This window comes from Sphaerodactylus townsendi, linkage group LG01 (assembly GCF_021028975.2).
Source record: "Sphaerodactylus townsendi isolate TG3544 linkage group LG01, MPM_Stown_v2.3, whole genome shotgun sequence".
NCBI lineage: Eukaryota > Metazoa > Chordata > Lepidosauria > Squamata > Sphaerodactylidae > Sphaerodactylus > Sphaerodactylus townsendi.
In genome coordinates, this window is record NC_059425.1 from 163,329,099 (window position 1) to 163,354,700 (window position 25,602).

Here is a 25,602-nt window from a genome sequence, read left to right on the forward strand (position 1 = left end):
ACAAGAAAAAGAAACTTTATACCGGATTGGTCGTCGCCCGGGTCAACAAGGACCGCGTCTAGTGCTGGAGTACCTGGGCACTTGGCGGAAAATGGGCTACAGGACTCAGGATCTTCAGCTGAGCAACCAGGGCTGAAGACTGCAGGACTACTGGAAGTACCGAACAAACACGGTCGAGAAAATATCCGCAGGTGCAGAGAATAGAGAAATTATGGCAGTTTGCTACTACAAAATCAAACCCATCAAAAAAGAGAGGATACCTCAAAAGAATGTACTCAAGTCTGGAAAGAACTAATCTGTACCCAGACACAGAAATTACTGAGCAAAGACTCTGCTGATCAAAAGAAGAGATATATTGAGAAAGGAACAAAGTTTTTTTAGGTGCACTAGGAGCTGTCAGCAGAAATCCAGCAGAAAAGCACAAGACAATGGTATTGGAAAACATACCAAAGTGGAACACTCAAAAGAACATTCAACAAAATTGGCAACAATTCAAGGACTGCAAAGAGACAGAGGGGGAGGAGAGAGGAGGAAGAAAACAACAATCATCACACATCCAAAGGAGCCAACCCAAACAACCCAAAGTTCCCAATTTGACAAAAGCAAGAAGGAACTGATGCAGAAGATCCCTAGGAACACATGAGCAATACAAACGAACGCACAAGATTGCCATACCATTGAAGATTGTCTCCATAGGAAGGATCTGCTCAATTCACTGAAGGATGCAAACAAGGTCATTGCTGGAATCCAAACAAATGTCACTCGCATGAAACAAACCAGAAGCTTATGTACAGCACTGCAGTAAGTGTGATTACTAAAGAGCTAGGGGTAAAGATTCATCACCCAGAAAGAAGGCCGAAAATAGGTACTCCAAAAAATGGGAAAATCAGACTGGGAAGAAAAAAAATCAGCAAATCTACGATCGGATGCCAAAGCAAAACTGAAAAGCATGAAGAGGAGAAGAAGCTGAAAAATGACAAAAATCAAAAGCAGACCCTAGTTAAGAGGTACCACCTGGACAAGAGGAGAAACTCAATGAGGCAGCAATAGAGGTGGTCAAACAAACAACAGATGGTGGCAGTTTCCAAAGAAGATTGCAAGATTCGAAGCTAAGGGTTGCCTCAATTCAAGCAGAATCAACTTTTCTACTCCAACCAGAAACGATTCTACCAGAATGTAAGTGGGAGATGTGAAAGCGAAACACAGGAGAGCCAGACAGAGAACAACAAATCGATTGAGTTCTGGAGAAACATTTGGGACAAGCTTCTCCAAAAAGAACTACAACCAAAATGCAAGTTGGGCCAAAGATGTGGAGGCTGAACTTCTGAGCAGCAACAACATGGACAACCTGGTAATAACATCTAAAAAATGGTTGGAAAAGCGAGCAAAAAAGGTGAAAGAACTGGACTGCCCCAGGCAGTGATGAACTACATGGTTTCTGGCTGAAGAAACTGACCAACTTGCATGAAAAGAATTGCCCAACAGTTGAATCAGGTGCTGCAAACAGGCCAAATTGAAGAATGGATGACAACAGGGAAAACGTTTCTGATAATGAAAAAAAGAAAGACCAAGAAAAGGGAGCAATCCCTAGCAATTACAGGCCAATCACTTGCTTACCAACAACCTTTAAGCTTTTTACTGGCATATTAGCTGATGCAATACAAGACCACCTGGAAGGAAAGAACTTGCTGCCCCCCAGAACAAAAAAAGGAAACAAACCGAAACAGTAGGGGAGACAAAAGATCAACTGCTCATAGATAAAATGATCCTTGAGAATTGCAAAAGAAGGAAAAACCAACTTTGCATGTAGCTTGGATTGATTACAGGAAAGCATTCGATTCACTGCCACACAGTTGGATACTTCATTGCCTTGGAGATAATTGGAGTCAGTGAAAACATCAAGAAATTGGTCAAGAATACGCAAATGCACACTTGGAAAACAAGAATTAATAGTCAATGGAGCAGGGAATAGGGAAATCAACATCCGAAGAGGAATGATTCCAAGGAGACTCCCTGTCCCCACTACCTCTTCATCATTGCTATGATTCCGCTCTCTATAATTCTGAAGAAAAACAGGTCAAGGATATCAGACAGCAAAGAACTTCACCAAAAATTTCATACACCTTCTATAGCTATTGGGATGACCCTAAAGCTCTATGGAAAATCAAAGAAGAACGCCTTGAGATTGAGTCACTACTGGAACACAGTGAAAGGAGTCTTTAAGCACTGACATTGCAATGGATTTTCTTGGACTTGACAAGGATTGTGCAACTTTGGAACTCAGTAAAGGTAAACTTGCAACATGCGAAGGTGTGAATATGCCAAATGACATAGAAATAAAGAGCTTACCAGTGAATGAAAGCTACAAATACTTGGGGATACTGCAAGCAGAGAACATCAAGCATGCAGAAGTCACAGGCGCAATTAGGAAGGAATATCTTAGAAGGGTAAGAAAAATTTTGAAATCAAAGTTAAATGGAGGAAATACAATAAAGGCAATTAATACTTGGGCGGTGCCTGTAGTACGCTACACTGCTGGCATAATTAACTGGACACAAGCCGTATTGGACATCCTGGACAGAAAAACAAGGAAAATTATGACCATCAATCAAGCACTGCATCCAAGAAGTGATGTAGACAGACTCTACCTAGCAAGGTCAGAAGGAGGAAGAGGACTGCTCCACATCAAGCAATCAGTAGAGGAAGAGAAAAGAGGCCTGAAAGAATACATCCAAGAAAGTCAAGAGCCAGCATTGAAAGAAGTCCACAAGGCTGAGATGCTGAAAGCCAAAGAATCAAAAGAGTATAGAGTCCAACAGTTTAAAACACGAAAGGAGCAGTGGCTAAACAAGCCACTCCATGGGCAGTACTTAAAGAACATTGAAGGGAAGGTTGACAGCAAGAAAACATGGGAGTGGCTCAGAAGGGGAACTCTAAAGAAGGAAACTGAAGGCCTGATTTTTGCTGCCCAGGAGCAAGCATTACGGACAAATGCAATAAAGACACGAATCGAAAAGTCTTACAATGACCCAAAGTGCCGTCTCTGCAAAGAGGGTGATGAAACCGTGGAGCACATCATCTGCTGTTGTAAGAAAATAGCCCAAACTGACTATCTTGAACGTCACAATAGGCTAGCAGCAATGGTGCACTGGAGCCTATGCAAAAAGTAAAGCCTGCCCTGTAGCAAGACCTGGTACGAGCACAAGCCAGAGAAGACCACAGAAAATGAAGAAACAAAAATACTCTGGGACTTTAGAATACAAACAGACAGACACCTGGCACACAACACCCCAGACATAACAGTGATAGAGAAAAAACATGTTTGGATCATAGATGTTGCTGTGCCAGTTGACAGCAGGGTAGAGGACAAAGAGCTGGAAAAGATCACAAAATACAAGGACCTACAAATTGAAGTTGAACGATTGTGGCAGAAAAGAACAACAGTAATCCCACTAGTAGTCGGTGCTCTAGGAGGAATCCCAAGAAATCTTGAAAAACATCTGGAAAGCCTAAACTTGGACAGAACATCAGTCCACATGCTGCAGAAAGCAGAACTTCTAGGAACTGCACACATTCTACGCAAATACCTCTAATATCCTAGGTCCTTGGGAAGGACTCGATATTCAGAGATGAATTCCAGACACTTGTGCTGTGTTGTTATGTGTATAATAATAATAATAATAATAATAATAATAATAATAATAATAATAATAATAATAAAATATCAAAATCAACGAACCGGAAAGTCTGTTATAAGGAAGGCATGATTTAGTACTGCCAATTTGGAAAAAAAGAGGAAAAAAAAGAGGATGAGAATAAAGAAAATCACAGCTGCAAGGGGGCACAGCCAATGAAAAATGTGATAACAATATTTTCTTTATTCAACAAAAACTGCTGTGCTGCTTTTATTTTAAATTTGGGGATTTCCTTGCGTTTTGAAAAGCGTATTATCTACATGACTGAACAGCAAGAAAGCAAAATTATTTTTCTTCCTTTTACACATTACTCTCATGTACAATAAAACAAGGTGAAGAAAATAAACCACTTTAAAGCACACCATTGTTAATTGTTAATAGTCCTTGGTAGAGAAAAGATTAATTTTTGAAAGGATTAATTTTCATATCTTTTGCATACTTGTTAAAGTGCCTGTGTGCTACAAATTGAGCAAAGAACAATAACAATGCTTTAACAATAAATTAAGAACAAGTTTTCCTTTATACTTCTCTCAATTTTGGTCATGAAGTCATCTGTGCAAGATCTGAAAATTCCCCCTCATTCTGTTCCAGTAACACTGCACATATGAGTATCAAAAAACCTAACTCAGAACAACAGGTCTCTATGTATTTGTGCCCCCCACACCTTGTCCACAGAAGCAATCCCCTTCCCTAGATAACTGACTCTGTTCCTGTCACTCAGGCTGCCTCCTCTGCATATGGTCGGGCAAAAGGAAGGCATTTTTTTTCTTGATGAGTTTCACAGAGGAAGCCTACTTTACTGAAACCTCATGTACTCTTAACATGTCCTTACTTTAATGAAAAATGGGACCTCTGAAACCTCAGAACTGCGCAGATTTTCAACAAAATCAAACAGAAAAGGAGTTATGGAATATTTGTGTTCTGAATGTGTAAAAAAATGGACCACACTTTCAACATTAAAGCAGTTTGTCATGACTCCAACAACACTTAAATTTCATCACTGAGACATTTGCTCTGTTATAAATTTGACTAGGTCATATAACCAGTGGTATAGTGCCAATGGGGCCGGAGGGGGGGGAGATGTCCTGGGTGCATGTTGTGCATGGGCATTTTGGGGCGTGGGTGTTCCAGGGCGTGGCAGGGGCGTGGCAGGGGCACGGGGCGCATGCATGGCCCGGGTGCCGTTCCCCCTCGCTCTGCTCCTGCATTTAATCCTCTGAATATATTCCCCACGCCAAATTTCAGACTCATAGGAGCAGTCTTTATTCTATGACTAACGAGTTTTTAGGCATTACAAACTCAAGAGGCAAACCTGCCTTTGCCTCTGTTTCTTGTCATGGATGGGAAAAAACAATATGTACTGCTATTTTAAAAAGCATAGCAAATCTTAGATGGCATATTTGACTCCCATAATTTTGTCAGAAGTTTTCAAATTTGATCTCAAATCCTTCAAATATGATACAGATTAGCAGCTATAAGCAATGAGGTCTATAAACTATAATAATAAGGTGAAAATCATATGGAATGGTTAAAAGCTTGTCAAATTTCTGAAGATAAATTACATATCACAACAGCTCATTTGTGTGCTATATAAGGGAATAGCAAAGAGAATTTGCCCATAAACTGAACACATGCAAAAAAAAAAAGGCTACATTTTCACTATAATAACTGCACTTCAAAAACTTAAATGACAAGTTCGCCTGGCACATTTAATACACCTACTTATGTAGATTATTTTCTGCAAAAATTGAATTTTGTGTTTCACTTTAAATGTAAACAGGAAATCATCTATCAAAATCCTATATACACCCAGAGTAACATTATTTTAAAAAAACGATTCTCTGTTCAGCAAACCGTTTAATAAACATAATGTTTATGCACTGTATCATTTATCTTTCCATTACTTAGCCCGCAATTTTGTGGCCTTTTCCATCGTTTTCCATGATTTCCCTCATTTCATGCTGTCAAATGCCTTGTGCTGTTTTTTGAATTCCACATGTTTTCTTCTGTTTGGTTTTCAAAATATTTTCTCTGAGTATTTTAACCAAAATGTGGGGGGAAGGGGCTATGGGTAATGAAGCGGACCTCTACTTAAAACGTCACGAGTCAACACATATATATAGAGAGAAAGCAACCTGCCACAAGTTCTATAAGAATAATAATAAGAAGAGTTTGGATTTATATCCCCCCTTTCTCTCCTGTAGGAGACTCAAAGGGACTTACAATCTCCTTGCCCTTCCCCCCTCACAACAAACAACCTGTGAGGTAGGTGGGGCTGAGAGAGCTTTGAGAAGCTGTGACTCGCCCAAGGTCACCCAGCTGGCGTGTGTGGGAGTGTACAGGCTAATCTGAATTCCCCAGATAAGCCTCCACAGCTCAGGCGGCAGAGCTGGGAATCAAACCCGGTTCCTCCAGATTAGATACATGAGCTCTTACCCTCCTACGCCACTGCTGCTCGATAACTACATTATGGTTTATTTCAGGGTAACAATCTGGGCAGTCCAAATACAGGGTGCTCAACTGCCCAGTTTTGCCTCCCTTTCAAGAGTCAAAGCTCCCTTTCTCACTGGTCAAAGCTGGTACTGACATCAATCCTAGCCATGCTTTAAAACACTGGTGTTTTTCTTTGTTTTTCTTAAAGAGCAGGGACGGGAGTAGAAGGAATGCAACATGTGGGCCCCAGCCTACTTAATCACGGTTTGAGGAAGATGGACCGCATCATATCTTTGCTGGCCTACAGACCAACAGCAGCACCTGCCCCTGCAAACGAAAAGCAGCACCTAAATCCTCTGAATGGAATGAAGCAGGCAGGAAATATGAGAGGAGAATAAATATGGGAGAGGCTTCACTTTCTCAGCATCATACTTTCCCAGCACTTACTGGCATGAAGGTTTGCTGTGCAGACAACTGGATGCCAGCTGTTACAGGCCTTGGGCAACCACAAGGCAAAACATTTCTCAGCAGCATTCACTAGTAGCTCACAATAGTTTCCCAACGAAATCCCTATGTCCAATTTCTTAAGCATTAACATCCTGCCTCCAGCGTCATCCATTCAATTATTATTTGCTTTTTGGTGCATCTTTGCCAATATCATCTTTTTTGACCTGGGCAACCCTAAAATAACAAGGAGGAATTCTCATTGTAATTTCATGTTCCCTTGCAAAGCTATTATTCTCTAACCGTGAGGTTAGAAAACAGAGCGTGACCAATAAAGCCCTCATGCCTCCAGGGGAGACTTACTACTTCACAGCTCCAGTGACAACTCCTGTGAAACTGATCTCTTGAAATGTTTCCTTCACCACAGGCAGGCTGGAAAGATAAAATAGCTCAGGATCAAGCCACACCGAGAGACGGCACCCTGTGGCATTGCAGCAAGGGGTCGCTCAGCTCAGTCCTTACCAGGAGCAACAACAGAGTCTCAACTTGCACACACCGGCAGCAGTAAAGGAGAATGGAATAGATGACCTCATACCCATTGCTGGTGCCACTGACCAGGTCTTAACTGAGTAGCCTCTGTGAGCCCTGCAGAGCTGCTGGGCCTTGTCTGTGCTTGCTCCTAGTTGCAGTAATTTTCCAGGACAGCGGCCCACTGGATATGACAACTTACTGGAGGTCCCTAACCTGGAGACTGTCCAGCTGTCCTTGACCAGGGCCAGAGCCAAAACCAGCCTAGTGGAACGTTCTGCCAAGTTAAATTCAGGCCCTGCAGGATCTGTTACAATTCTGCATGGTCTGTAAGACAGAGTTGTTCCATGAGGTCTATGGTGGAGGGCAAAAGTGGATCTTAAGTAATCTGGCCTCCATATCCCTTTCTCCCTTTTGACCCCCCCCCCCCTTTTTCTTACTGTTGTCCTTTTTCTTTTTCTTCCCTTCCCCTTCTGAAGTTATGAGTGACAGACCTGGGAGTGGGAATGGTATTTTTATTAGGAATATTTTATCCCCCCAAGGGAATATATAGTGCTAACACTTCCTTGTAATTTAAAATGGCCCACTCTACCCTGTTCATTTCATCCACAATAAGACTGACGACAATAAGAGTTGAACACTTTGACAAATATTCATTTGATGAAGGGGGGATTATGCTTGAGTTCTTACTGATAAAAGCATTAATACCAATATGCCTGTGAGTTTGTTAATACAAGTAGAAGCGACAGTCATGTTCTTTCATACACTAGGAAAAAAGCAAAGGGGGAAAAAATCACCTCATAGCAAGCATCTCGTTCTAGGCACGTGTAAACATTCTGCTGCATGTCCAGCATGTCTTGCAACAATCCCATCCAGTATGACTCGTTAACGGGAGGCTGTCTTTTAAGAGGAAGAATAAAAAGAGGCATTTATTTTCTCTCTTAACAAAAACACGAGCAAGCAGTTCTTAACTGAACTGGAGAATAAAATGAAATCATTTGCCCTCACAGGAGAATGCATGACCCAATGCATTCAGAAACTTTATTTGTCCTTCCATGGAGTGTAGAGCGGTGTACATGGTTCCGCCTTCCCCATTTTATCCTAACAACCATCCTGTTAGGTGAGTGAGTTAGCCTCAGAGAGTAGGCGACTGGCCCAAAGCGACCAAGGATTTTCACGGCAGAGTATTTGGCTTCAGGTCTCCTACATTTTAGCCAAGCACTCTAACCACGGTAACACACTGGCATATCTTAAAAATAATAAAAGGATAAGGGATAGAATGTGTTGACAACGAACCCTCCACCAATGGAGGAGCTGGACTCATGAAGTGAGTCCTCCTCCCGTATTGGTGGCCAACATTCCATTCCTTAGCCTCCCGTCTCCGACTCCCATTCCTACCAGAGGGGCCTGCCGAAGCCCTCCTGCCTCCCCCCCCCACCAGCCAGGCTGAGCGCACAGATCAACTGCTCCAAGGGCCCAGCAAAGCCCTCCTGCCTCCCCACCCACTCTCAACACCCAGGCCAGGCCCACAGAGCAGCCTCACTTTGCCACCCTCCCCCCACCCAAGCCATTCCTCTCCAACATTTCCCACCCCGAAGCCACAGACCAAGAACCAGGCAAGTGGGAAGAGTCATGAAGGGAGCAAGGGGGGGGGGGGCAAGGTAGAGCACCAGTAAAGCCCATTGCAGGGGGAGATGCTTCCTCTCCAACCCTTTGCTATTGCCTATTGCATCTACCCTGCAATGGGCTTTGTTGGAGCCCTGGCTTAAAGCCTTAAAAGCGTTATTTTAATGCAGCCGTATAATATAGCTATACACACATAAACCTATGTCTCAGCTAAAACACCCACCACAAAAAGCACACTGTTTGGTCATCATGACTGCTTCTGAAGAACAAACACATTATCTGCCGCAAACAATACCCAAGCATTAAGACTAGAATTTTAATAGCCAGCACAGGAAAACTGTCGCTTTCAACAAACTCTTGCTGTAAATTCTGAGAAACAAGTATTTCTGTAAGAAGTACACTCTCAGAAACAACACCTACAGACATACAGATTCACATTCATACAGAAGCGGTACTGCTAGTTACTCACTTGCGGCCTGTGTGCCTAGTCAATCTAATCATCAGCTTCTGTGCTTCTTCCGGGCTGTTCCGTGTGTCTTTTATGAAAGATACAGGTTTCTGGAGTCCATGCTTCTCCAGAAGTTCTGACACACTGTAAAAATAACCGAACATTTTTTCAAGCCATTCAGCTCATTTTTCAAGCCATTCAGCTCAACTGTAAACCTTGCCTTAGTGCAGTGGTTCTCAACCTTCCTAATGCCACAACCCTTTAATACAGTTCCTCATGTTGGGGTGACCCCCAACCCTAACATTTATCCATTTTACAGATGGAGAACACTGACACAGAGTCTTACACGACCCCTGTGAAAGGGTCTTTCAACCCCCAAAGGGCTCACGACCCACAGGTGGAGAACTGCTGCCTTAGTGCTACCATTAACTTATGTTACAGGAGGATTAAGAATGGACATGAAAAAGAACAATGGAAGAAGTGGAAAGTCTACATCTCAGTGAGATTACATATGGTACAGACCAGCACCCTTAGAAACCAGCTTGACCTAAGAATGCACAGGTGTCTGAGAGCTTTCAGCTTCTATGTGGGGCAAGCCTTTACCTCATCCTCTTTGAGAAATGGGGGAAGAGGGGGTAAGGTAATGTAACCCAGACCAGTCTGGCCATAAGAACAGAAACAAATTTTAAAAGATTTATTCTTCTAAGCATACATAACACCCTAGATTTTAGTGTGTGGGAAAATTAAACATCATGGAATCTGCCAAATTTTCAGAACTTTTTAGTGAATCACCCAGAAAAAATTCTGAGGTAAGAAACTACAGCTAAAACTGTTGTTAGTAAACCAACCTAAAACCATTTAATCTTGGTTGGCAGGAACCTGATTAACCATAGGTTGTTTCAATCACACTCTACTATCACACTAACCACATTTAGATTAATCAGACCACGGTTTCACATGGTGTCAGAAAAGAGCCTGTAGGTTTTTGAGTCTGCTTCTTAATTTGGCAGGGTCTTCTGTCATTGCCTGTCTTCCCCCTCCCCTTTTAAATACACAACATTGTCCTAAAGCTAAACTTCATTAAGAAAAAACAAAACAGACAATAGCAAGACCTAAACATTTGCCTGTTGAAAGTCCCTAGTCTAGAAAGTAACCTCAAGCAAGCTTGCAGTAATTTTTGACCTATAAATTCTCTTTTGTAATAATCTAGACTTTTTTGTAGCTATAAAGCACAATGATGTATTAATAAAGGTAATGTATTGGAAGAGATTGAAGGTGTTACTTACCTAAGGATTTGTTCCAGTTCATCTACCTTGTCATGCAGATTATTAGTAATGTCTGTTTCAGGGCTGCAAAGGATATAAAGCTACTGATGTTATTACCACTAGAATGGTAGCATTAGAAAAGAGCAAAAAAGTATAAATCTGACAAATAAAATGACTACTGTCTTCTGTGTGATGAAAGGCCTGCTTGGATATTGCAATTCACCCCTTAGCTCAATGCACACTGAGACTGATGATGATAGTTACATTTTTAACACTACACTTGGGTCACAAAAATGAGAGCCAGGCATCCCGGATGGGTGATACACTTCTGTGTAGCAGTGTCTGTGAAGAAGATCCGGGGGTGTAGGTGGACTGCAAGCAGAATCTGAGCAATCAGCGTGATGCAGAGGCAAAAATGCAGGTTTGGGGTGTATCAACAGCAGCACAGCATCCAAATCACGAGATGTCATAGCCCTGCTATACATAACATCGGTTGGGCAATTTTTGGAGTACCGTGTGCTGTTCTGGAGGCCTCACTTCAAAAGAATGGAGACAGAATGGAGCAAGTGCAGAGAGAGTGACAAGGATGATCGGGGGCCCGGAGACCAAGCCCTGTGAAGAAAGGCCAAGGGACTTGAAAAGGTTCACTCTGCAAAAGAGAACATGGGAGGTGGGACCTGACTACTGTCTTTGGGCATTTGAAAGCCTGTCAATTACAGGCAGGCAGGGAGATGTTCTTGCTGGGCTCAAAATAATTGGTGGGAATTATGGGTGGAACGGTACTGGCTGGAGATAAGGATTTTTTTGTTTGTTTTTTAGCAGTAAGAGTAGTTCAGCAGTGAAATCAGCTGCCTAAGGTGGTGGTAAGCTTCCCCTCATTGGCAGTCTTCAAACAGCAGCTGGACAAACACTTGTGAGAGATGTGTGAGGCTGATCCTGCTTTGAACAGGAAGTTAGACTAGCTGGCCTGTGTGGCTCCTTCTTTATGATTCTATTAGTTCATATGAGATTCCTTCCCAACTCAACTCACTGAAGAAGGTATGGCGACAGCCCCATTCCCCAACAAAAGCTGTACCATTTGTGACTGTAGAAATTGGCTTGGTGGGACAGCCACCAGAGCTAGATTTATGCACTAGTTAACCATTAACTCATGGTTAATAGTTTACAAAATGCCCAATTTAAGAGACCAGTGTTTCAGCCATGCTTTTAAAATTTAATTGTTACAGCCATAGTAATTCTCTTCAAGCAAACAAAAACAATCCTGTAAAAATCTGAAAAGTCTGTTTCTCCCCAATATGCTCAGATTTATTTTAAAAAACAGCACATACATACATTCAAGAAGGGAGTTTAAAGCTTCAGACATTTTTTTTAAAAAAACTATACTTTTGTTGCAGCCTAAAGCTGTTCTGGAAAAGGTTTACTTCTGGACTCTACTGAATATAAAAATGATGTCTTGGATCATTTTTTGTATTCTGGTAGTAAAGATTATTGCTAGTTTAATCATTTCCCACAGTATTTGGCAATGACTTCATTAGCTTGTTCCCCCCCCCCCCCCCCCCCAAAAAAAAATCGCTTTGCCCACAGTCAAGGTCAAAGCAATACTCACCCATAACCTCTCTGAGGAAGACATTCTAAGATATCATAACAGAGAGAAAGCTGGTCATCACGAATGCAGCAATAGATACAATCCAAAGCAATAATCATCAAGAGGTCTTGATCTGAAATTATTTTTTGCAGACACTATGGGGGAAAAGAGATCATAACCTTAGCTGTGTGTCAGAGGAAAGCTTATCTTCCCCTCCCCCATCTCCCGAATTTGTATGTTTCTTCTAGATCTCTATGCAACAGTCAACCAACACTTAAATAGGGCAATTACTACAGTAAAACCAATTTAGTGATTTGTTTAATTACAAAGGCTTTCTGAATCTTTAACAAATCTCAGTCGGGTATATCTTTTTTAATAATTATAGAATCTGCCCTGGAAACTAATTTGTAACCTGAAATTACACTCACTTTTTGGAACAAGGAATTTTCAATTTCTTTGAAATGGCGCAGTGGTTAAGAGTAGGTGCATTCTAATCTGGAGGAACAGAGTTTGATTCCCCGCTCTGCTGCCTGAGCTGTGGAGGCTTATCTGGGGAATTCAGAGTAGCCTGTGCACTCCCACACACGCCAGCTGGATGACTGGGCTAGTCACAGTTCTTCTGAGCTCTCTCAGCCCTACCCACCTCACAGGGTGTTTGTTGTGAGGGGGGAAGGGCAAGGAGTTTGTAAGCCACTTTGAATCTCCTACAGGAGAGAAAGGGGGGATATAAATCCAAACTCTTCTTCTTATTTTTAAAAAACGAACGATAGGTAGATAAAGATGTGTAGAGATAGATATATGCGGGACTTCAGTAAAATATTTGTAATTTTTAAAATTTGTTCTATTTATTACATTTGCAAATAATTTCAAGGAGTAGAATACAAGTTTTCACAGACCCATCATATACAGCCCAGTAGTAAATTAAAGTACATCCTACTAGAAAGATGGCACTTACAATGCAAAAACTTTACAACTATAAAAGAACATTCCCGTTCAATCATACAAATTTGTTTGTAAAAAAAGTGCAAGAAACTACAAATTTGTTTAAAGTCCACCTCCATTCTTTAAATAAAATAAAGCAAAAAAGACCCTAACCCCACCACTAAATTTCACATTGTAGTGATTACATTCAGGAGAAGGATGGGAAGCAACAGCAACTGCAACCAAACTTTCTCCATTACGATCTTTAAGACTGGCCAAGATTAGCAGAATTAAAATCCTTTCATCTAAAAAGTACTGACTCAAAAGTTACTCGCTTGCTTTTGTACCCCACTGTTCTCCCCAATGGGGATCCATAGTAGTTTACAGTGGCCAATTATGTACAAGGTGCTGCTGCACGATGGGGCGAATGTCCGTCATAGCAAGATTTCTCGTACAGATGTATTTCCTCGAGTCCCGCTTTCACTTTCCATTCTCTCCATGGCAAGTGAGACCACTTCTAGCGTGACTTTTAATTTGCTTTTCCGCTACAGTGGGCAAATTTGCCAGTGAGCAGAGCTTTACCTCAGACATCTTCCCTCCGCTCAGGGCCAGCCTACGTAGGTCCACCCTTCCCACTCCCTCGCACTGCCGTCCATGCTTTCCCCTCACCCCCTTCCATGTTGCTGGCTCCTTCCTGTTCTTTAAATGCTCTTATTGATATCTTCAAAGAGCAATACGAGTTGGCTTTTGCAAGGAACAATATAAGCATGGTCTCTTTTTTGGCTCTACCCCACCCCCCCACCCCACTCAACTATCACCCTCCCTGATGACCAGAAGGGTTTCTTAAAACTTTATTTTAAACAAGCCTCTATTTTAAAACAAGCCTCTATCTTCTCCTATGGCAGCAGCAGCAGCAGCAGCAGGAAGATTGTGTGTGTGTGTGTGTGCGTGTGTAAGGGAAGGGAGGAGGATCTAGCACATGGTCCCCTTCTTCAGCGGTATATTGTCCAGGGAATTGCTTTGCCTCTTTCTTTTGTGGGGAGTTATTTTGAGATAGGGGCTACAATATTAATATACCTGCTATCACAGGTATATCAATATAACTGCAATTTAAAGGGTTTTAACAAAACCCTTTATCTTGTAACTACTGGTGTGATGAGATCTGTGATTTAAGAGGGAGTTGAGAGGCCAAATTAAGAGGAGTTGAGGGGTGGAATCTGTGCCTTTGTCATGCAGCTACTGGTGTGATGAGATCTGTGCCTTTAAGAAGGAGTTGAGGGGCGGAATTAAGAGCGGGTTGAAACTTCAGCAACAAGCTGCAGGGCAGGCAGGGAATAGCTCCCCAGGTGTAAGTAGAGAAATGCAAGGAGACCACTCTACAGTGCCACTGTGCAGCAAAGGGCCCTGAGGTAAGTTTTCCATGCATAATGGACCAGTATTATCCCTTTCATCTGTACCACAAGCCTATGAGGCAGATTAGGCTGACAGTGGGTGACTGGCCCAGAATCACCTAGCAAGCTCCCATTAGGGATTTAAACCTGAGTCTTCCAGATCCTATTCTAATGCTAACCATTACAATACACAGCATCTACAAAGAGTAGAATTCCTTGGACTATAGATGCGTGTAGAACACAGAAAGATCGACTGAATTCCAAGGCCTGAGAATATTTTTGTTAAACGTAATATTTGGGCTGGCATGTTGTAATTTAAAATAAATGTGTTAATTCGGTATTAATTATCTCTCTCAACGTACAAATTATGAACTCTAAAACTAATAGGTATATGAGGCTTGTCTCAGTTGTCGATTGGCATTCCTGGTTGCTACTAAAACTCTCTCATTCAGTCTTTCAAAGCCTCATCCACAGATGTAGGAAAATGATGTAGCAAAGTTCTAAAGTGATCTGTGACTGTGTCACTTCAGCCTATATGGTCCACACATCAATTATAGCCCATAAGCTATTTGTTTAGCCTACAAGAGGTGGTGGTTGTGGGCAGAAATGTTTTTGAATGCTTCCCTGCAGGAGGAAAAAAAAAATCAAGCAGGAAATTGGCACAGCGATGCAATCCAAGCCATCGTCTCTGAATATCAATGTGCAGAATATGAAAGAAATCATCCATTGATCTAGATACACAATTTTAGAAGAACAGATACTTAAACCAGGGGAAATAGCTCCACAAAAACAATATATCAATGTCCACATGCTAAATAACTAACTGTTGGGTTAATGATTAATGATTAGAGGAATATTCTGACACCCTGATGACACAGATCAGCCACCTATTATAAATTGCACTTCCACCTTGTTTAGAGGACAAATGCTTTTAGCAACAAGATAAATGCTTAGTCCAACAAGGCTGCACAACAACAGGATATCTTCCGCACCGATCAGTACAAGCAGGTTTAAAAGGTACACGCGCACGCTATTGTGAAAGAGAGACAAGTTACCTGTAACAAATATTTGTAACTAATAAGATAAACTTACAGCTGGCTTTGAATGTTCAAAGATTTTCAGCGGATATTTTAGGTCCTCCTTCGCTAGAGTTACTAAGTATTCTTTCAAAAGCCTGTTAGAGACCCCAGGAGACTGATTTTCACATCGGTGCAGGAATGGAACCATCCACTGGTAAGCGTTTTTCACGTACGCTTCCTCTGAGGACTGAAAAGAGTTCAGATGGGTTTAAAATCAAAGAAAGTCACCTAGAGACCAAAGCAGTTTACATTATTCTTCTCTGCCAGTTGAACTGGGTGCTGGACGGAGACGGTGTTCCGCTTTGCGTTGTTTTATTAATTTGTTTGTGTTTTGTTTGTTTTTTTCCTATAAGATTTTGACTGTGTTTATTAGGAAGGAGTTGGCAAGGAGTTACTAAGGAGTTAGTAAGGGAATACCCTGATCTGGAGGTTAGCTTTTAATTAGGGCACTTTGGTCCTTTGGCCATGGCTGCCGGTTTATTTTTCATCTTAGTAATATGGCTGATAAAAGCAGCCAGCGAGAATTTGCTTATCTAAGTGACAGGCACAGCCTTCTACGCTCTCCTTTCAAGTTTTATGTCAGTAACAATTAGAACACAGAGTGTTTTAATATAAATTATTTTATTCTTTATGTGTTGTGGTTGAAACTGAATATTTTAACTTATGGAGATTATTAGCACACTCTAGGTAGGACGCTTACCACTGTAAGAAGGAAGAAGCTGAGCTTCTCTGTATTGGATACCATCTAGAACAGGGGTCTGCAACCTGCGGCTCTCCAGATGTTCATGGACTACAATTTCCATCGGCCATGCTGGCAGGGGCTGATGGGATTTGTAGTCCACAACATCTGGAGAGCCGCAGGTTGCAGACCCCTGATCTAGAAGAGCCAGCAGTGTAGGGGATGCTTAAGCAGTTTTCTAGTTCATTTATTTGCTTTGAACTCTGGGACAATCTTAGATAGAGTTTTGTGTAAGAGAGTATATAGTTTACTTAGAATTTGTTACTTTATCTAGTTTTAATGTAGGCGGTAGCAGGCCCAGTAGCCAATTTATTTTCTCCTTCTCCCTCCCAGGTAGGGGTGCGGCATGTTGATTTATTAACTTAGCCACCTTTATTTTCATTCCTGCCTCTAAAATGGGCAGTTGTTACTAGTGGAGGTGGAGAGGAAATAATATAATATGAGCAAAAAGGAGAAATCCTTTTGAATCCTCCAGTTCCTCTGTGGGGAAACAACTGAGATAAGAAGAGATGCTCTCTAGAGGAGATCAGAGTAACAAGGAACCAACTTAAATTGGGAAGCCCTTAAATCTGTTTTTTTCCACAGGTGAAAGTTATATTTATTTCACAGGTGAAAGTTATATTTATTTACTTATTTATTTTATTTCTAGTCCACCCTTCCCCAAAGGGCTCAGGGCAGTTTCCAGTACTCTTATCCAGGTACTGACTGGACTCAGATACTTTAATTCAGCAGAGTTGCTGTACTATGTGCTTCACAACCATACCACAGGCATGAGTATTGTAACACCAGAGGAGGCAAAGGACATGAAACTATTTTTCTAATTGGAAATTTTCCTCTCAGGGTCCCTGCCCCATCAGATTACTGAGAAAGACAGTTTGAAGACGTATAACGTTGACAACCAGCTCTTTCAATATTTAGCTCATTCAACATTAGAGCACAATCCAACATAGAGTTTGGGCATGTTTAGGCTTAACGAAATCAATGAGTTTAGATGGGTGGAGCACTTGATTTTGTGTTGGATTGCGACATTCACCTAGAATGAGTACCTGCGGGCAGAGGTGGGATCCAGCAGGTTCTCACAGGTTCCCGAGAGTAGGTTACTAATTATTTGTGTGTGCCGAGAGGGGGTTACTAATTGGTGATTTTGCCATGTGATTTTTGCCTTTTGCCTTAGTTACGCCCCTCAGCAGTAGCACGCAGAACTTGAAGCAGTCTAGCAGAGGTGCACCAGCGTGCGTGGCAGCCTGTGCCTGTGTGCATTCGTTTCCTACCCAAGGACCGGCGCAGTGGCTGCATCCTTGCTACAGCCCCGCCCAGGAATGTCCCGCCCCTGGAATTCCTGGCCACGCCCCGTTGTGCCCCACCCAGCCCCATTGGCGCTACGCCACATTTTGAATCCCACCCCCATGGGAACCGGTTACTAAAATTTTTGGATCCCACCACTGCCTGGGGGGCATTTTGAAATATATGAAGGTCATTAAGCCAAATCCTGATAAAGGTGAACTGACTATTAGGTTAATCTGCTCTGGTCAATATTTCATGGAAGAATATGTACAACTGATGTGACCACAAAGCAACACATACATTCATAATTAACAGCCTTAGCTTCTCAATGTCTTCCATTTGCTGCAGATCTTTCAAGGTCAGAGTTATGTCACATCCAGTCTCGTAAACTATCGTCTCCAGCGTGACCAAGTCATCACACAGAGAATGCAGGCCAGGGATATTTCTCTCCATTCCAAGGCGAACCAGAGACAGAGCACAATCCACCTATCCAAAAGAAAAGAAAAAGAAGGCAGTTTGAGCTAGATGTTCACATAAAAGGAGGTGGGTGGTGGACAGAATTTAAAAGCAGGACAGGGAAAATATTTCAAATGAGTAGGCATCACAGGAAGGAAAGGCGGCACGATAGAATCCAAGCTCATCAGATATCGGAAGGTCAGTACTTGGAAGGGAGACTTCTAAATCCAACTCTTCTTTTTCTTCTAAAGAAGACTCTGCAGAGGAAGGCAATTGCAACCCCCCTCTGCTTCTCACTTGCTTTGAAAACCTCTTCCTGGGGTTGCCATAAGTCAGCTGTGCCTTAAAGCATTTTATACACACACACACACAGACACAGGGGCATTAATATCAGTTTTTAGCACTCAAATCATTAGGTGGGACCTTTCTGACCAGCTTTGATTTTATTTTATTAATGAATCTGCATGTATCTTATTGTATCTTATTGTTATTTTCATTTAGAGCTGCCTTGAGTTGCTATAGGTAGAAAGGCAGAAATTTTAAATGAATAAATCCAAAATTTCATCAGCAGATGTAACAGCTAATCGGAAGATGTCCAAGGAACGTGACAGGAGGGACAAAAGCCAAATGCATTCATTTAAAATCACCACAAAAAATGAAAAAAAAGTGTCTCAAACAGTATGTATTTATTTATTTTATTACAATTCTAGACCGCCCTACCCCCAGAGGCAGAGGTGGGATCCAGCAGGTTCTCACAGGTTCCCGAGAGTAGGTTACTAATTATTTGTGTGTGCTGAGAGGGGGTTACTAATTGGTGATTTTGCCACGTGATTTTTGCCTTTGTTACGCCCCTCCTCTCAGTCTAGCAGGAGGTGCACCAGCGTGCGTGGCAGCCTGCGACTGCATGCATTCGTTTCCCGCCCAAGGACCGGCGCAGCGGCTGTGTCCTTGCCACAGCCCCGCCCTTCAGGAGTCGCCCCTGCCTCCTCGAATGTCTCGACTATCACGCCTCCCGATCGTGCCCCGCCCAGCCCCATTGGCGCTACGCCACAGTTTGAATCCCACCACCATGGGAACCTGTTACTAAAATTTTTGGATCCCACCACTGCCCGGAGGGCTCAGGGCAGTGTACATTCACATAAAATAATAAATACAATAAAACCACTTAATATAATTAATTCAGATCAATGTTTCCTATGTTACTATTATTAACTGATGGTGACATTCCTACCCTATACCCGCCCGCGGGAGACCAGGATGGTATGAGGGTCTGGTGGTCTACCCGGCTGGCCAAAAGCCTGGCGAAACAGGTCCGTTTTACAGGCCCTGTGGAAGCTCTGCAGATCCCGCAGGGCCCTGGTTTCTTTAGGGAGCCTGTTCCACCTGTAAAAGCCCTGGCCCTTGTTGAGGCCAGTCCGGGATTTCCAGCTGGAACTTTTATAAGCACAAAGAATGGTACTTTTATCAAAAGGACTATCAACTGCCCCTATTGTTTAATTTTAATTATTTCACAGTGATGGAGAATTTGCCCAGCGTGCAGAAACCTATTTAGAGAGGGAGCCATAACAATAACTCCAGAACGAAGTATGTTTAGAGCAGGGGGCAAGAGGGAAGAAGACAGTCTTAAGTTGCAAAAAGGATGGCCAGACCCCTGCTGGGTGTGGTGGTTTCCCTTCTTCCACTCCCACCCTTCGGCGCCATCTAGCTGGCTGGCATAAAATGAGGCCCAGACCTTGAAGTCACAGGTATGATGACATCACTTCCAGAAGTGACACCATCACATTGCTGACAACGAGGGGGGATACTCCGGCATTTGGGCAAAACTCTGTGGTAAAAACAGCTTCCAGAAGTGACATTGTGCCAATACCATCCAGACCCCATTGAGACCCCATTTCACGCCCAGTAAGACTCTCCACCGCACCCCCCCGACTGCCAAGAGTTATCCGGCAACCCTAGTTGCAAATCTATTATATATATGAGGGAATGAAACCACAGCATTCTCTCTCATGATTCAGGAAATCAGATACATGGGGTTACTTGGGGAGGAGCTCAGTGGGCTATTACAGCTTTATAACCCAGTGAAAAATTATCCTTCTTCTTTGCTGTGAGTTGAAAGATATTTATACAGTTACTAGTCTGTACAGCAACAAATTCCACATAAAGATTTTATATACTGTTGGCAGAAAAGGCCCTCCCACTTCATTCTGCAGACAAGAGAAAGAAGTTTTGTCCATAAAATTGAATTCTAGTCTCCTGCAGCTGTATTTTGCCTCTGGGCCATACAAGGAAGAAAAGGTGTTTAGCCTTTACAGCCTATACTCAGAAATCCCAAGCCCTGGGTCCACTCTCCATTAATAAACGATTTCATAAAATCTGCACTACAGACAGGATTATGAAACTAGTAGCCTTCGTCGTACTAATACAATATCAGCAAAGAGCGTAATTATGCATTATAAACTGCACAAGTTTGATAGGGGCCTTTTAGCTACACTGTACCTGCTAGTTTCTGGTGGCAATTTGAGAGTACACATGCAGCAAAGCATCAGGACTGTTGAATGGGAGAAGGAAATTCTTCTGTCTCCCTTGTGAAGCAACCTGGGGGTCAGGGGAAGAGAATTATTTTCTCTGTGGAAAGCCAATGCATGCAGACATTTAGTGTATGTGTTGCCTCCCAATGGAGCAAACATCTGTCTTCTTTGTGACCCCTGGACCGTGTAACCCACCAAAAACCAAAAAGGGAAGAAGGATGGAGTTCCTTATTCTCCCATACTACAGATGCAAATCCGGCCTTGCTGTGTGGGTACTCATGAACTGCCATGGGGAACTAGGAGCTAGAGTACAACAGCAAGTCCCTGTACAAACTGGTGCAGTCTATAACAGTGATAGCGAACCTATGGCACGGGTGCCAGAGGTGGCACTCAGAGCCCTCTCTGTGGGCACGCGTGCACAGAGTTTGTCATGTGGGGGGGGGGACAAAAATCGCCCCACACACACACATCTAGGCTGGCCTGGTCTGCTGGGCACGACATGTAAGTAACCCTGTTCTGTTAAACCCCACTGATTTTCATGGGAAGAACTAAAGCACAATCTTTTACCTGGGAGTCAGCTTGGTTGCTGACAATGAGGTTTGCTTCTAAACCCTCCTAGGGTAATGATTCACCCATTCGAAGCGTTGCATGATTGCTTCAAAGCAAAACCACTGACTACCACCAAGCTTACTCCCAAGTAATACGTGCCTTGGAGTCAACTGTTTTTTCTAAACTAAAACCTCAGTATTCAGGTTAAATTGCCGTGTTGGCACTTTGCAATAAATAAGTGGGTTTTGGGTTGCAGTTTGGGCACTCAGTCTCGAAAAGGTTTGCCATCACTAGTCTATAACATGTAGTTGGGTTCACATACTGCACTGAAATGAAATCAAGAAACAAGAGACTAACAGTGCAATTTAAGCAGAAGTCCAATGACTTAATTGTACTTAGAAGGGTATAACTCTACTTAAGATGGCATTGTCTTTCTTTTTGGTGCAATGAATGTGCAACGAATGTGCAATAAAATTGAGAGCGGAAGATACACTGACCACTCATAAAAGTAAAACACAAGACTGAAACTTCTAAATAACAGTTAAAAGTCACCCAAACTACTGAAGTTTCTTTACAAAGAAACCAACCACTGATTTTTCTACTTCAGTATCCTCTACTATGCCAGGTAACATCTCAAGCACGTCTCAGGGAAAGATCTTTCTAAATGGCGACATGATAGGTTATTATACTTAGTTACAGTTTCTAGCAAAACAGGCTTCCAAATTATACAGGGGACATATATAATACATATGTTCTTTGTGGGAGGAATCCTCAATCCTGGTTGCTTCTTCCTCCTGCCCCAATGGAGGTTACAGTTAGAGGAAGGGAAGTCTTCCCACTGGGACTGGCTCTAAGAATTAGGAAAGGGTTTTAATACATAACTTTTGTCATTTCAGCTTCCACCCATGAATGCAAATACCTACTGGACTGAAAATAACTTCCTCAAAATTAATTAAATTTCTGATAAGTTAAAGAGGAATGCACTGTAATGGAATAGGCACCCAGCTTTACCTTTAACTGAACTTCTAAGCAGGCAAAATACGCTTCACTGACATTCTTCCAGAACTGGATGAAAGTTTTGCTATAATGAACAGTGAGTTCAAAAGAGATTCCCCCCCCCCCCATGTTAAAAAACAAAGCACAAACCAAACTCCCAACCAAGAATCAGCACAGCCAGTGCATGAATATTTTGTGCACTCAAGCAAAATTTCAATTTCAGTGTGAACCACACCCAAGCCAATGAAAACGATTGCATTAAGTTGAAGACAAACTTTTTACGTGCCTACTAATATCCATCTCATTAAAACATTTTCTGTGCCACTAGTTGTTAGATGATCCAAAGTTCTAATCCTGTGGAGGCCAGGCTGGGGGATGACAACCGGTTCTGCAAACTAGACAAAAAATTAGCTACCGGTTCTAGCGATCCGGTGTGAACCGGTTGAATCCCACCATTGACTGTCTCCTTACATATATCCTTGTGAACCAACTACAGTAATCAGGCAGCCATTTGTTGACTATTTCAGCATTTAGAGTGACCTTTTCTATTGTAGTTCTCGTTCTGTGGAATGTGCTTACTGAAAGGGGGGGGCTCCTTGAAAATCTTTAGGAGGTGTTGGAAATATTTTTAACTATTATTGTACAGGAGCAGCAGTGACGTAGGAGGTTAAGACAGGGGTCCCCAAACTTTTTAAACAGGGGGCCAGTTCACTGTCCCTCAGACTGTTGGAGGGCCGGACTAAAAAAAACTATGAACAAATTCCTATGCACAAATGATTGTAAAATGTTTGATTTCACCTTTCAGCCTTTCTGTCATGGTCTATTTTTAGAACAGTGACCAAAGTATGTCTAGTACAGGGTGGGCTCCAAATATTGTTGGGGAGGCTGTGGCATTCGCACTTCCCTGTATAAAAAAAAAGCAGAACTTTCCCCAATGAAGCATCTCCATCTAAACTCTGGTGGACTCAGCCTTGCAGCTGATGCCAATGGGAGTGAGGCGGAACAGAAAGCTGAGAGCAACACATGGAGTGGCCGAGAGGGAAGGGCGGAGCAGGCGTTGCCACATGTAAGGTTTCCGACTCTGGGTCAGAAAATTCATGGAGATTTGGGAGTGCAATCTAAGAAAGGCAGGGTTTGGGGTGAAGAGCCCACCGTCCAAAGTAGTCATTTTCTCTAGGAATTAATCTCTGTCACTTGGAGGTCAGCTGTAATTCTGGGACATCTCCAGGCCTCCCCTAGAGGTTGGCTACTCTTATATAGAGGTAATATCCACAAATATGTCTCCTGCCTGTGATCAGCAATGTTTAGAAAGCAGCAACTCCAGTCACAGAAAAAGAGCAGACCTGTGGGCATTGCCTGGAGGGCCGGATAAATGCCTTCAGGGGGCCACATTTGGCCCCCGGGCCGTAGTTTGGGGACCCCTGGGTTAAGAGCTCGTGTATCTAATCTGGAGGAACTGGGTTTGATTCCCAGCTCTATCGCCTGAGCTGTGGAGGCTTATCTGGGTGACCTTGGGCTAGTCACAGCTTCTCGGAGCTCTCTCAGCCCCACCTACCTCACAGGGTGTTTGTTGTAAGGGAGGAAGGCTGGCAAGAAGATTGCCTTAAAGCTCCTCTTTGGAGTCTCCCAAGGCAGGAGAGAAAGGGGGGATATAAATCCAAACTCCTCCTCCTCCTCCTCCTCCTCCTCCTTCTAAAACAACTTGAACCATAAGGAAAAGTGGGCCAAAAGTGTTTCAAAAATAATAGATTAAATAAATAAATGTAGTGTGATATACATCTCATACCTCAAAAGCAACTTACTTCTATTTCTCATCCAAGAGCATAATGAGATCATCCTTTTCTCCCCCCTTTCCAGGCTTTTAAATTAGAGTACATAATAAAATCATGTTTTGCATGCCTTCTCTGCACATGAAACACCCCCATCTGAGCACAGATTTCATGTGGCTTTAGTTTCTGTGAAATATATCCAGCACAAATGCAGTTATGCCTTTATATGAGAAAAAGGAGGAATATAGCCAGCAAGAGCTTCTAACTACTATTTTTAGTTTTTTTTATCAAAAAGAAGAAAAAGAAGAGTTTGGATTTACATCCCATCTTTCTTTCCTGTAAGGAGCCTCAAAGCGGCTTACACATTCCTTCCCTTCCTCTCCCCACAACAGGCACCTTGTGAGGCAAGTGGATCTGAGAGAGATCTGAGAAAACTGTGACTAAACCGAGGTCACTCAGCAGGCTTCATGTATAGGAGTGGGAAAACAAAACCAGTTCACCAGATAAGTGTCTGCCAGTCATGTGGAGGAGTCAAACCTGGTTTTCCAGATTAGAGTCCGCCAATCCTAACCACTACAAAGAACTACAACATTTCAAAGCATAGTTGTTGATAATGTATTTTGTCCATTTCAAGACAGCACTCAGGTGTTTCACACACGCTGACCCCAGCTGGTCAGAAGTGACAGTAAAGGTCATGCTATTTGGAGCAAGGGCATCAAATCAAGCAGAACACATTACCCCTGTTTATTAACCAAGGAGTCTTTTGTATTCCTCCTGCCATTATAAAGTTCATCATCATGAGTATTTCCTCTAACCTTTAAGTTATCATTCCCAATGCGAGCATTAAAGTCATCTAACAATATAATTTGCGCCTTGGGACTTGTAACTTCAAGTTCAAGGATGTAATTTTTCAAGTCAGCCCAACAGTCCTCATAACAAAAGGATGAGGAACGAGGAGGAATATATACATTCACTGCCAAAATAACCTGATCCTTAACAGTCAAAAGACAAGCCGTTGCTAAAGATCTTAAGGACAGAAGCAGAGCTAAGCCACACTTCACTGGTGCAGAAATCAGACATGCCAGCCACAAATGGGGAGCCTTTCAGTAACTGGGGGATGGCATTGAGTGTGTAAGTGAAGAATCCATCTCCTCTATTAAAAGTATATCATAATATTTATACTTTCCCTGGGATTTTCCTGGGAAGTCTTGCAAATGCTGCCTGCTTCTGAAATCTTCTCTCAATTAAAAAGGTGACTGCTAGATCAAGAGTTTCAAGCACTGCAGGACAAGGCGAGAAGCAATTGCTCCCCCCTCTTTTTTAACATCAAATTTAAAATCAATCACATGGCAGATTATTTGAGTTTACTCCAGGAGCCCAAGCATAGATGGATAATCACTAGGGCTCGTTGTAACTCTTTCCCTTGCTCTATGTTACAAGGAAGGTTACGAAAAATCGACCTGCAAGAGCGGAAATGTCCTCATTGTATCACAGCGATTCAAACCATGGAACATATATCGCTCGACTGCCCCAAATACGAGGGATCTAGGACCAGACTTTTTGCTCTTTGTCCTGTAATCTTTAATGAATACTTTGCTGTGAGGAAGATTACGTTTCTACTAAACAATTCCGCCTCTGAGATTTTAACTTTTGTAGCTAGGTTCTGAAATGATTACCTGCGATGGTTCTCATGTATAGGATACTTGTTTGGGCAATGTTGGCTGTTATATGGATTCTATGCCTAATAAAGGTTTATCTATCTATCTATCTATCTATCTATCTATCTATCTATCTATCTATCTATCTATCTATCTATCTATCTATCTATCTATCTATCTATCTATCTATCTATCTATCTATCTATCT

The 25,602-nt window shown here is 42.4% G+C and overlaps 1 protein-coding gene across 1 annotated transcript in view; it reads right to left on the reverse strand.

Annotated features, from left to right (window-relative positions):
* Positions 1–25,602, reverse strand: part of NBAS (NBAS subunit of NRZ tethering complex) — a 223,906-nt gene that overhangs the window by 116,953 nt on the left and 81,351 nt on the right. Inside the window, 6 exon segments of the mRNA XM_048498827.1 lie at positions 7,898–8,000; positions 9,196–9,318; positions 10,461–10,523; positions 12,046–12,179; positions 15,429–15,602; positions 17,739–17,924. Coding sequence (XP_048354784.1) covers positions 7,898–8,000; positions 9,196–9,318; positions 10,461–10,523; positions 12,046–12,179; positions 15,429–15,602; positions 17,739–17,924 — 783 coding nt within the window.